We start from the raw sequence: 13,296 nt of genomic DNA on the forward strand, positions 1-13,296 counted from the left end.
GCTGTGATTTTGGGAATATCCAACAAGCTGATGGGTATGGAGACATTGGCAAATAAGATGGAAGCCAGATTGGACAAAGAGGCTGAGGTCTCGGTAAACTGAAAAATCGCCTCTGTGATTTGGCAAGGAGGGAAACATTGGAAAAAACTGCAATGATGGAGGCGCTGTTATCAGATGGTGAATGGATGAGGGCTCAGATTAAGGCACTACAGAAATCAAGTTCTTAAGAAGGAGATGATAATGTAGGAAATATAGACAGACCAAGCTGAGTGAGCCTGTCTTGCCGACTTTAGAAAAACAAAGTGCCCTGCCATCTTCTTAGGAAGGAAATATCTTTCTATGTTCAAACGCACTAAAGCAGTGGAAGTAAAATCAAATTCGATAATCACAAACGAGGAAAATCGGCAAACTACAAAGAAATCTAAAAACAGCCCACCAGCCCCAAAGAGAAAATCAAATGGCTCGAGAGCATTTTTAAGAAATGTACGCTCCCCCTCTTACTGATAATAGTCCAGATCCAAAAAGAGCACAGAAAGAACTGGCTATGAGGGGTGAAAACCAGATTATCAAGCCGGTGAAACCACGTGAAGAGGCATTACAGGAGGAAGTGCTTGATATCTCGGAAGCAGACCTCAGTGATCTGATATAAGAAATTGAAAGAGCTGAACATGATGAGAGGTGGAAAGAGGTCAGAAATTCTGAGTGGGAGAAAATTGAAAGCCAATTAGAGGCAATGATGAAACCACTGCAGAAGGAAACAAAAAGGCTGAGTGACAATTCCAGAGTTATTACTCTATCACAAGGGTCAAGCCTGTTCAGAACATTGGACGAGAAGAGAAAAGAGATCTTAGCCAAAAAGTGGACCAAGCCCATTGTGGAAGAGGTGGGGTGAAATGCCGAGGCATAAGGACAAAACAGGAGCTCCCGCTGAAAAATCTGCCAAAGTTGACAATGGGAAAATGGCTAAGGGCCCCCGTAAACCCAGCTTTAAAATATATTTTGAGAGAATCGTCGGTGGATCAAATGTACTAGTGCTCAATAGAAGAAACTCTCTACGTCTGCCGAATTGCATCATACCGACACACCAGTTATCCACAAATGATATTAGCATTGTGGAATTTGTTCTTGACAAAAGGACGGATTGGGTAAAACTCCACCTGGCTTAGCAAGCCAAGAAAGATTTCATTCTATCTTGGAAGGATAGATTCCTCCCATTGGGTTATGAGATCAGCGATTATCAGGAACGGATAAGAGCAAACTGGAGAGAAGCTACAATTCTGAGAGAATCACTGAAGAACACAAAAACTGAAAACATTGAAAGGAAATAGAGCGACATGGAGGAAAGAGACTCCCTGCCTCAAAAAAATAATCTGAGATCCCTGAAATTTACAATTGACAACCAAGAAAAGAAAAGGGAAATACGAAAAGACTCAGAAAAGAGGGAATGAATGTTGAGGGAGAATCTTGGGGCTGGATAGCGGGTGCTTTGAGTGGAATTAAGAGAGATTAGATCCATGCTAGGGGAGTGGGAGAGCCATTAAGGATAGCCTCCTGGAACACAAGGGGGTTTCAGTCACTCGTTGCAGAAAGAATCTCGGATTTAGAGAGATTCAATGGGTTGTGTTTCCAGGAGACTTGGCTGAGGGCTACCACCCTCTGTGATAGCTATGCCGTCTTTTTAAACCCAGCTCCAAAGAGGTTAACTGGCCGCCCATATGTGGGTCTCCTAACTTTGGTTAAATTCGATTTGAGTTGGAATATGGTAAAAGTAGATTGTCCGAATCCTTACATACAGGTTTTGATACTGGAGCAGATGGGACATGTTCAGCAAAACTTGCTTCTTCTGATCAATATCTACTTGCGAGTGACTATGAGTAAGGAAATTAAGCTAGCAGAGTTGATTGGAAAGGCGATTGATGAAGTGAGGTGGGAGAGGAAGGCTGCCAAAATAATCATTTGTGGTGACCTAAAAATTAAGCTATTGAGTAGGAAAGGGCATCCACTGGAAAAGAGTGAATGGAATGCAAGGGAGCAGGAATGGATGAGTATTTTGGAACCAAGAGACATGCGCATGCTCAATGGCAACACTATAGGTGATCTGCCGGGGAAGGCCACATGGAAATGCAGGGAGCAGGAATACTGCATCGACTATTGCTTTGTCTCTGGAAATTTAAGAGAGAAGGTGGAGACTTTTATTATTATGCTGCAGGATTTTAGTGATCATGAGCTGCTGGCTATCTCCAGAAAAATTAATATGGGGGTGAAAAGGAGGGAACAAATGGGCGAGGTGGAACTAGAAGGGAGAGGTAATTGCCTAAGGCTGAAACAGCATGATGTGACGCTGATTGAGATTCTGCTCTAGCGGATCCATCCTGGGTGGAATACCACGGGATTCTCCAGGATTATAGCTTTCAGGGTGGGGGGAAATTTAGAGAACAAATGTATCAGAAACATCATTATGACAAGGACCTGGTAAAGAGGAGACAATTGCTGCGGAATTCCATTGGGCAGATAAATAAAGAAGGGGATATGTTAAAAATATTCTGCTATAAAACAGAAGTGAGGATTGTTAGAGCCCAGAACAACACAGAACACATGCTAAAAGTGGTCTGTACCAAAAGGACCAGAAATGTATGGGATAAACAACGGTGGCTCCTTTAGACCAGGTAATATCATTAGCATGGTGTCCAAAATGGACTGGGTGGCCCATTATACTACCCTGTTTGCGGATCCGCGGTGGGTAGTAAGTAGAGTGGAAGAGCAGCAGCCCACAACTTGGAAATTCACCTTTGATGAACTAAACATCGAGATGATAATAAAAAATCTGAGTACATCTAGAGCTGAAGGGCCTGATGGGCTACCTAATCAGGAATTGAAAAAAATAAAAGCCAATGGAGTAAATTCCTAACAGTCCTATTTGCTCAAATTATGGCAAATAAAAAGATTCCTAGCTCTTGGACAGAGGCAAATATAGTGCCCATCTTCAAAAAAGAGGAGAGGGCGGTGCCTAAGAACTACTGCCCTATCGCCCTTCTAGACTCAATAGGAAAATTATTTGTGACCGCCCTGCTGAGAGATCTTAGATCGTGGGCTAAGAAGAGTGGTGTCCTGGACCAGAGGCACCACTCTAAATCACTTTATTATTAATATATTAAAAGAGAGGGCACTGGAAACAGAAACGTGCCTCTACCTAGCATTTATAGATCTCAAACAGGCGTTCGATGGAGTCATTAGGGAGAAGCTCTGGGCCAAGTTGAGAGCGTGGAATTGTCCTAAGGATTTCGTTGAAGCCATAGAGGCACTCTATACAAATACCTCGGTTTGGATCTGACTCTCAGGGAAAGGCCATCTGTCACAAAAGATCTGTACGTACCATGGCTTGAAGCAAGGATGCGCACTAGCCCCCCTCCATTTCTGCTTTTATATTGTAGACTTGTATGACACACAGAGGGATGGCATTGCTTTCCCCCAAAGAATTAGTTGGGGATCAGTGCGTTGGATACTTTTTGATGATGACTTGGTCTTTTAGACTTAACACCTATTGGCCTTCAGCACAGGATCCAGGCCTCTAATTCCTATTTAAGGTAGAATGGCAAAAGAATGAATGTAGCAAAGTCCAAGGTACTCACAATGAAATTGGCCCATAAAAAGAAAACTGAGAAAGTTACGTGGAGAGTGGACACTGAGCCACTTGAAATAGTGGAAACCATGACTTATTTGGGAATTGTTATAAACCGAAATGTTAATGATCAGGGGCATCATACACAGCTGAGATCTAGACTAACCGCACTAACAAACCATGGAAGAGCTTTTCATAGGAAGTTTGGGAGATTCACAATGATCCCCATTATTTCCTTCTATAAACTGAAAATTGCACAAGTTCTAACATATGGATCTGCTGCCATTTTTCATCTGCCTTGGGACATATGGGAGAAACTAGAGGGTCAGTTTTGGCGGCCGTTGTTGCAATTTCCCAATGCTGCACCGATGAGTACAATCAGACAAGAACTGAAGCTTCAATTCCCAGAATCTCTGGTTCAATGGAAATCAGTGGCCCTATACAGAAAGTGCAGGTATGAAACAGCTATCGCCCCCTTTGCGATTTTTGATCCCGATTGGGGAGGTCGGGATAAATATGTAAATCAATGGAAATTGAAGGTGGAAAAGATTCTTGAACAGAAGGATATCAGTATAAGTGATCTAGCTGCTAATCCATGCAAGGTCAAGCGTAAATTGCAAAAATTGGATTGAATAAGCATGCTGGAACAATGTGAGCAAGCAAATTAAGTTGCTTGAGAAATGATGAAAAGAAAGGCTTGAACTCACTTCCAAGATGTCTGCAGCAGTTTCCGTCTCAGCATTATCGCGATATGCTTCTCAGATGCAGACTAAATTGTCTAGCCACAGGAGAAGTTTTGTGGGCTCAGAAAATGGCAGGCATGAAAAATGCACAATGCAGTTTCTTTTAGGGAAAAGATACTGTGGAGACGTCGTGCCATTGAGTAACGGTTTGTGACTCCCTAAAAGAAATCAGAACATTTTACCTTGCTGAATATGGAATAGACAATAGTTCATTGAGTCCAAATGATTGGTGGGCTTGGGTAATGATGGGAGAAAAGACTAATTTAGTATTCACGGTTTTGAAAATGATTCTCTGGAAGATCTCTGCCCCTGCAGTCTATTGAAAATCATCATGAAACATATCTGGTGCCTGTATTTTTTTACTCGTACATAACTCAGTCACCATTGGGAGAATCCCCTCTACTGTTAAAATCAGGATACTTCAGGTCACATCTAAAAAAAAAAGCAGCTGACCCAAATGACCCTGCAAATCTTGGCCAATCTTAACCACTGTTCTAATCAGAAAAATACTGAAAACATTTCTATTCAGCCAACTCCAGGAATTCACTGAATCAAATAACATGCTTAATGAGGCACAGCATGGTTTTAGACCAGCAAGGAGCACATAATCAACCATGTGCTCAATGTGGGACACCCTTAAAAGCAATGCAGATGGCACCCCTGCGAGTGATCTCATTAATCTGGATATCTAAGTAGCTCCTGACACCACTGGCAACAAGATTCTTTTAAAAGAGACAGGGAGACATTAGAATAAAAGAAGTGGCTCTGCGCTGGATTACCTCCTTCTCACCAATAGAACCAAAAGCAGTATTATGGCCCCCTACTGATCCCAGCCATGCCAACTGGACTGTAGAGCTCCCCAAGCTGTGCACCATGACCCCTCCATTTCAACATTTACATGAAACCCTTATTGAAACTCATTAGCCTAGGTAGTCTACAAATCCAAATAACCTGACACTCAAATTATCTACAAGCTGGTAGCTAGCATTTCAACTGATCTTCCAGACCTAAAAAGATGCATCACAGACGTGGACAAATGGATGATGTAAAATAGACTAAAACCCAAGCCTTCTAAAACAGAAAATCATGCTTTGCATCGCATCCCCCTCAAACACCTCCTCATCCACGATAAGGAATCTCAGACCAACAATGGATAGAATCCTCAAGATAATTCCACTGAGAGCTGTTGTTAGAAGCTGTTTTTTTATCAACTTTGCATGCTGCAACACATATTACCATGCCTCTTGTTCTCTCATAGGACCATGGATATAATATCACTAGTTCTAATAAACTATATCACTTTTATCTTGAACTCCCAGAATACTGCATGACAAATCTTCAAAGAACACAAAAAGCGTTAGACAGGCTGCTGCTCAGGATGAAAAGATACAAACACATTAAACCTGCATTTTATATGCTACCTTGGCCCCCCATAAAACAAAATAATAAACTTCAAAGCCCTGTCCATTGCCCACCAGGCTTACTATAGACGGGCCCAGCTTCCTTCACAGGGATATTTCAGCATAACACACCCATCAGGTGCATTGCTTGACATTTAGATCAAGCAATGCTGTTTGAGTCCTTGTTCCTGACTTTAAAAGAATAAGACAAGGAGGACCGTCTTTCTCTACATTGTCCAACAAACATAGGTAATTCCTACTCAAACATCTTCACATGGAAGCACACCAGCAAATGTCCAGGAAACAGATCAAAACACGACTTGTCAAGTGAATTGGATATACAACAAAGAATCTAGAGCAACCCAACTGGAACTGACAGCTTCCATATTTTGCTACTCAAGAGAATAGGCTTCTAGACGAACAAACAACTCCCTTCTAAAGAGACCAGTTGGCCGTATCACTAGCTTTAAGAAACTGTATCTCAACCAGGGTCTCCTCACTCAGTTGCTTTTGGCTCCTCATTTTCACACTACTTCTGAACACTACCTCCTTATACAGAGCAAGGTAACCAGAAGCGAACCGGAAGAAATTTTGAACACTTACCCATTCCACTTGCAAACTTTCCCTCTCTTACTAATGTTTCCTGCCACACTATCCACTGATTTATCTTGTGTATGTGAAGACCAAAATACCTTTCTGTTTAATTAAGTACTGACAGAGAACTGACTGTATTTTATTCAGAATACACCATTAACAATTTAAAAACAATACAATAATCAATATGTCTCACACATTGAATTTAAACAATGAAAGCATTACATCTTCTAAACAGTATAAGACAAGCAAAAAATGTTAAAAGTTTCTATAGACTTTTAGAGAGACCTATCTATTTTTAAAAACGCTGCTTTAACAAATGTATCTGTGTAAATGCTGGGGTTTAGATTTTATGAAGTTGTTTAATGGGGAAATAAATATGGCAGTTTTAAAAAAGAGATCTAGTTGCCTTGACTATGAAAGCATGAAAAGCAATAGTATGAATTTAAATTAATTAAAACATTTGGTTGCTGTTCATGGTGTGTGCCAGGCTGAAAGTGTGATTGTACAAATGCAATCTCGGAATATAAAGGATTACTCTAATGGTGCGACTGAACGGCTCACATTTAAGGGGGCATAGGAGATGGCTTGCAAACATTAGGCTTTGTTTGTGTGAATCCGGAGATACTGTAAGTATGTGACATTTTATGTTGCTTTGCATTCACTTGATTGATATCCGAATGACTGTAGTTTAGGGATATTTATTAAGCACAATATTAGAACTACAGCTGAGGCAATTACATTTCTTTTAAGCATTAATGATATTAATGTATTAATGAATATGTTTGACTTTGTTAAAGCAGTGTTTTAAAAAATGTATAGGTCTATTTAAATGTCTCTTGAAACTTCTTACTGTTTGGAAATTTGAATGTTTTGATTGTTTAAATTCCATTTTAAGGACTATATTGATTATTGGATTCTCTATACATTGTTAATGGTGCAAGGCAAAAAATACATGTTTCTCTATCTGTTGTTGGTGTGATTTTGACCCCAGCCTGGGGAATGAGGGAACCAAGCATCCATGATGTCTAAACCCTAAAAGAAACCTTATACCAAATCTATTTTGTAATACCATTGCCAATAAAATGCAATTACAATAATACAGGACAGTTTAAGTTGTCATCTTCATAGATACGCTGAAAACTCTGCGTAGCTATAGATAATGAGGTTGTCCAAACCATGTCCTGGAGTCATGAGGTGCCATTTATGGCCAAAATCTGAGAGAAAAAAGTCAACGTCCATTGGCAGATGCTCACATAAACTGAAATAATATGGATATATAGTTGTTTATTTTAATTGATGCATTGGCATTTATGTATTTTGGCCATATATTGAACATATCTGTCCAATAATTGATTCATGTGTTATGTGTAAGGAATGCATGTTTTATATTTTAACCTGTACAACTCATGGTGTAGTGAACAGTGGACAAATTAATAGAACTAGACTTCCTTATATTGCCTTCGTAAGAGTGGAAACCCACAAAGTTGTATTTATTTTTTGAGTGAAATCCTCACTTGAGTGAAGTTTAAAAGGCAATAACCTGATTCCTTTTCACATAACTGTACATTTAGAGAAACATTATCATAGTAACTAAAACCTTGTAGTAGTGGTGAGTAAAAAACTATTTTGCATAGGCTGAGTTTTAATATCCACTTTTCGGCAGAAGTGAAATGGGTGCACTAACTCACACAAAGTAAATCTTAATTAGAGAAAGTACCTTTTAAAGTTATGTCATGTGATTAAACTATTTCTTAAAGCATTCTTTTTTAAAGCAATAATATTTCTTCTTAATGGCTTTTTTATCTTTGTTGTATTTGAAGATGTAAATTCTATCACATCGGTCTGAACATATTTGGTGCATGTAAACCGTTGACTGGAAACATTGCAGTAAAAACACATTACCATTATATAAAATCAGCCAGTTAAGTTTCCTGGACTGCACAAATTGTGTAAAATCCACCAATTAAGTAAGAAACTATGAATCGTGTACATTTTGAATGGACTCGATTTCTTTCATGAACTGCATAATAATTCACACGAGGAACGTGAGAAAAAATAAAAATGTCATGATGCGTGTACATTTTTAAGTTCCATGTCCTTCGAATGTTGGATTATTGGCTTTCTGTTTAAATAGATTTGGGCTACTGGCAGTGGAATCTATTTATGTTCAGGCTCCCAGTTAAGTCTGCATTTGCTTCTTTACTTGGACGTCTAAGTAATTGACTTGGAATGTTTTTTCCTATTGGGTTTCTTTAGTAATTAACCTTTATGGTCATATAATACTTAGATGGGCCTTTAGTGTTCATGTTCTATGCGGAATAGTAGATAATTAATCATACGGGTATTTGAATTTAAAGTATTGGATACTAATCACAAATATCCTTGGGGAATTTAACTTTTAGGCAATTAATTTGACCGGTCATTTTGAATTTTCAATTGGTGGTGAGTCAGGAAAAGAGACAGCAAACTCTCAATGGTGATGGAAGATGTTTCCTTTACTGCATATCTCAAAATACAGATTGTTTCACTTAATGTGTGAAGCCAAGTTTATTGTGTGTCATTCTTCACACATAATGAAACAAAGTTTAATGTGCAATTACTTTCTCTTTTCTGCTATGAAAAAACATGATTCCCCCAGAAAACACCAAAGGAATGTGTTATCTTCTTCTGTACCGCATTGCAGTTTGGGATGAATACATTCAAAACCATGAAAAAAAGAGAAACAAACTCAGAAAAGATGTGCTTCTGAAGGTAGGGGCTTAAACCACAAATCAACGAGCAACTGTGTGGTCATTTGGCTGAGCATCTGCTTTGGAATGAGGAGATGTGATTTCAAATAGTTCCATTTTCAATATAACAATTGCTTGTTTTTTTCAATCACCGAATAAGGAAATTTATATCACCATCATTTCAAGGTAAAGCTTGTGTTATATAAGTGTACACCATTTTGTCTTTTTTTTATGGTAATACAACGCGGGCAAATGGAAATGTCAGAAATGTTCACTCCACTTTGTTGCAGTTCTCTCTCAATGATTTGGCATTGTTCTAAAGACACAATTAACATCTTCTTTTGAAAAAAGAAGGTAGTTAAAGTGAGTGAGCCAACTTTATTTCACCCAAAATCCAACAATTTAAACCCTTTTGTCTGTCTTAGGCGGATTACTTTTTGCTGTTGAATGTACTCCTATCGGTCTTCAAAGACTACTGAATGTGTTTACAATTTACATGAATAAACATGCTTTAAGTGTAAATCCAAACAAATCAAAATTTATGCAGTTTACAAAGTCTCTAAAAAAGACCTCTTATCAATGGAAAATTGATAAGAAGGTAATTGAGAAGGTCGATTCACTCATCTATTTGGGTTTCTTTCTATCCTCCAAATCAAGCCAAGTCAGCCTGTTTGAATGGTTGAAGAAGTGTGCCCACAACCTGACTAATCAATTGGTAAAGGTTGATCAGAAATATGGCAGCTAAACTTTAAAGCAAGTCCTAAGATTCTCTGAATGTAAGATCATATCAAAACTCCTGTATGGAGCCGAGATATATCCATTAGTACTGGTAGATTATTTACCCACTTTGGAGGGCTTGATTTGGCGGAGAGTGCTTTGGCTGCCAAACTGCATACCAATAGGCGCTTTGATATGATATGATAGGTTATTTATAAAGCTGTTAATACCCAGAAGTTTCTAAACGCAGACCAGGGTATCGAACCTGTGGTGCTCCATGATGTCTTGCTTCCAAGGCGAGCACATTGCCCCTGAGCTAACCTCCCGAGACCGGTACGACCTTAGCATTGTGTCACTATGTGCTCGGGCATTTTGGAAAATTGTATCACTTAGAAGGAAAATATTGTTTCCCTCTGTGGCATCCCTATTTGCAGATTGGAATACTATGCTTGAGGTCCAGGAAAGCACATGGCTTGGGGAAGTCCACTCTTTTTGTATTAAACTCTTGACCAAACTGGGACCTAAGGGAGAATTCAATGCATACTAACAAATAACTATTTGATTCAGATTGGATTTGTTTGTTTTTTTGTTTATTAATTTGTAAAGTGCACCTCACCCGTAGGTATCTGGGCGCATTGCAGTACATTACACAGAAGATTCTGTTGCACACAAAGATAGTTGCACACAATTGTCATACATTATGTGATAAGCGAGATAGGATACAGTACGATACGCAAGCAATGCTGACACTAGTACAATAAAATGTGAGACTAATGCTGGAGTGGACTCATGGGCACTGGAAAGCTGAGGAGGTTAAATTTAAATGTCATTAGAAACTAGCCAGTTTCTGATATTTTTCCTGAAGCTTTGGAATGTCTGGTCAATTCTTAGGTGGATGGGGAGAGAGTTCCAGAAGTGAGTGGCTTCAATAGGAAAGCTGATACCACCCGCCTTGTTTAGATTACATTTGGGAGCTACAATGCAGCACAAATTGATTGTTCTGGTTGGACGTATTGAAGATTTTTTCATAATTGTTCTGTTAGGTACTGAGGGGCAGCATTGTTTAGACATTTCTGAGTGATGCAAACAATTTTGAGCTGGATTCTGTTCTTAATGGCTAGCCAATTGTGATGTCTTCTGGCCTCGAAAATATGTTGTCTCTTTGGTATGCTTAAGGCTGTTCTTATTGCGTTGTTTTGCAATGTTTGAAGGTTGTTCAGGATCTGTTTGTTGGCACCTGCATAGAGATCATTACAATAATCTAGTTTGGATATGATTAGGGCTCTCGCTAGGGTGATGCAGCTTTTGGTAGATAGGTAGGGTTTGCATGCATGTAACAGCTTGCATGTGTATTCTGTTGAAGAGGCCATAGTGTTAACTTGTTTACTCAAGTTCAAAGCCGAGTCCAAATAGAATACTAATGTTTTTATTTATTTGGCGACTTTGATGTTAATGCCATCAATCTTAAATGAGATGTCTTGAAAGCCAAGTTTGTTCAGGTTAGCTGGGGTTCCTAAGTTCAAGATCTCAGTCTTGTCTTCATTTAAACAACGGCCGTGGGCCGCCATCCATGCCTGAATGATTGAATATATTTTATTAATCAATGCCAAGTCTGTCTCGTTATCACCCGAAAGGGGTAGGAGTCACTGTCTGTCATCTGCATAATTGGTGTAGGTGACACCCAGATGAGCCAAGTCATCAAACACAGGCTTGGTAAATATATTGTACATGGTTGGTGAAACGCATGAGCCTTGTGGTACACCACAAGTAATAGGAGAAGGGTCGGCAGTGGGAGACTGGCAGAAGACTCTCATTGACCTGTTGTTAAGAAAGGATTGGATCCAATCTGTGGCTGCTTGGGAGAAATTGGCTGCAGTGGACAAGTGTTTGCAAAGCACTTTGTGATCTACCAAATCGAAGGCCGACGATCAGTCTAGTAAGAGTAATAGGGCACATTGTCTGTTGTCTTTGAGTTGGTCAATTTGCATTTTCAAATCAATTAGTGCAGTTTCACTGCCAGAAAGAGGTCTGAAACCCGATTGTCTTAGTCTTAGAAGGTTATAAGTCTCCAAATACTGCTGGATTTGGAGGTAAGCCACCTTGTCAGTTATTTTGAGTAGAAATGGGACTGTGGTGATTGGCCTATAGTTCGTTGGAATAAAGGGGACCAATAATGCTTTCTTTAGCAATGGTAGTACCCATGCATCCTTCAGATTAGTAGGGACATTGCAAGCATGGAATGAGGCATATATTAATTTAGTTATAAATGGTGCCAAGTCTCTAGCCGCATCTTTAATGATTTGTGCCGGGTAGCTGTCTCCTTGGCATGTTGATGGTTTGAGTGAGGCAATGATTTTTTCCACCTAATAGCTAGTGACTAGAGCGAATTTGAATTCCTGTAGCAATTTGTGAGGGTGTTTTTGAGGGTGGTCAACGGTGTGTAGTTTGGAGAGGTTGAGCCTCTTTGCTGCAATTTTACTTTGGAGAGTGGCAATTTTGTCGGATAAGGCATTTTGTATGTTAGTGCACCATACTTTTTCCTTGGTGCATGAATCCTTAGGAGGGATAGGGGATTCCATTTCCCTCAGAATCACAAAAAGTTCCTTAGTATTGGAACTGGCTTTTGTTCATTCTGTCGTTATACATTTCTCGTTTGGTTAGTAATTTCTGCTTTGTACTTGGTCGATATTACGTTTAAGTTATGTTTATTTTCGTTAGATGGCATTTTTCTCCAAAAGACTTTCAATTTTCTCTTCTATGCTCGAAGGGCTTTTAACTGAGGTATGAACCACGACTTAAGGTGGGCTCTAAGTTTGTCCTTTTCACATTTGAAGTGGAGCGATTATATCTAGTGCTTGTGTGATGGAGGGGTTATATATGTCAAGGTCCAAGGACTCTGGTGCGGAGTTCAGAGTGGGAAGCAAGAGTGGCAGAACCTTCTCAGCTGTAATGTTCCTTTTGTTCCTGGTAGGAAGCAGTGGAGCTATCAGTGTTGTTATAGGGGTCTCTCATTTGGCTATGGTAGTGAAGGATACTAAGAAATGGTCAGTCTAAGTCTGTGGTTCGATAGAGGTAATGGCTGTCTCGCAGTTAAGATCTGCGACCAATTCTAATATTCTGCCTTTCTCGTGGCTAGGCTGGTTAACTCTCTGCATAAGCCCTAATTCAGTAAGGGTGTCCAATATGGTTTTGGCGTGTAAGTCATTAGGGTCGAGGGATCCCAGGTTGAAATCGCCTATTAGTGGAATTTGCGATGTAAGTTTAGTGTTCGAGGAAAGTATGGTAGATATGTCTTCCTCAAAGGATCCTATGGGACCTGGAGGTCTGTAAATTAAATGTACAGTTAGTGTACTTGAGTTAGATGTAGTTAGTTTAGCTGTGAGTAGTTTGCAGGATTTTACACTAGGTGAGGTGAATATTCGGAGCCCTAGGCTTGACTTTACGATGATGGCAATGCCGCCTCCTTTTGAGGTAGCTCTGTCTGATCTCAC

At 39.6% G+C, this 13,296-nt stretch overlaps 1 protein-coding gene across 2 annotated transcripts in view; it reads left to right on the top strand.

Annotated features, from left to right (window-relative positions):
• The window catches only part of SYT9 (synaptotagmin 9), a 1,403,218-nt gene that overhangs the window by 1,353,566 nt on the left and 36,356 nt on the right, over positions 1-13,296 (top strand). The window contains exon 7 of one of the 2 annotated variants that reach the window (XM_069623586.1): positions 8,998-9,110. The exons of the other annotated variant lie outside the window; for it this stretch is intronic. Within the exon in view, the coding sequence (XP_069479687.1) occupies positions 8,998-9,108 (111 nt within the window). The 3' untranslated portion in view covers positions 9,109-9,110. The remainder of the gene's footprint in view (positions 1-8,997; positions 9,111-13,296) is intronic. 2 annotated transcript variants of the gene reach the window in all.

Source organism: Ambystoma mexicanum, chromosome 11 (assembly GCF_040938575.1).
Source record: "Ambystoma mexicanum isolate Mex_15411 chromosome 11, UKY_AmexF1_1, whole genome shotgun sequence".
Taxonomy (NCBI): Eukaryota; Metazoa; Chordata; class Amphibia; order Caudata; family Ambystomatidae; genus Ambystoma; species Ambystoma mexicanum.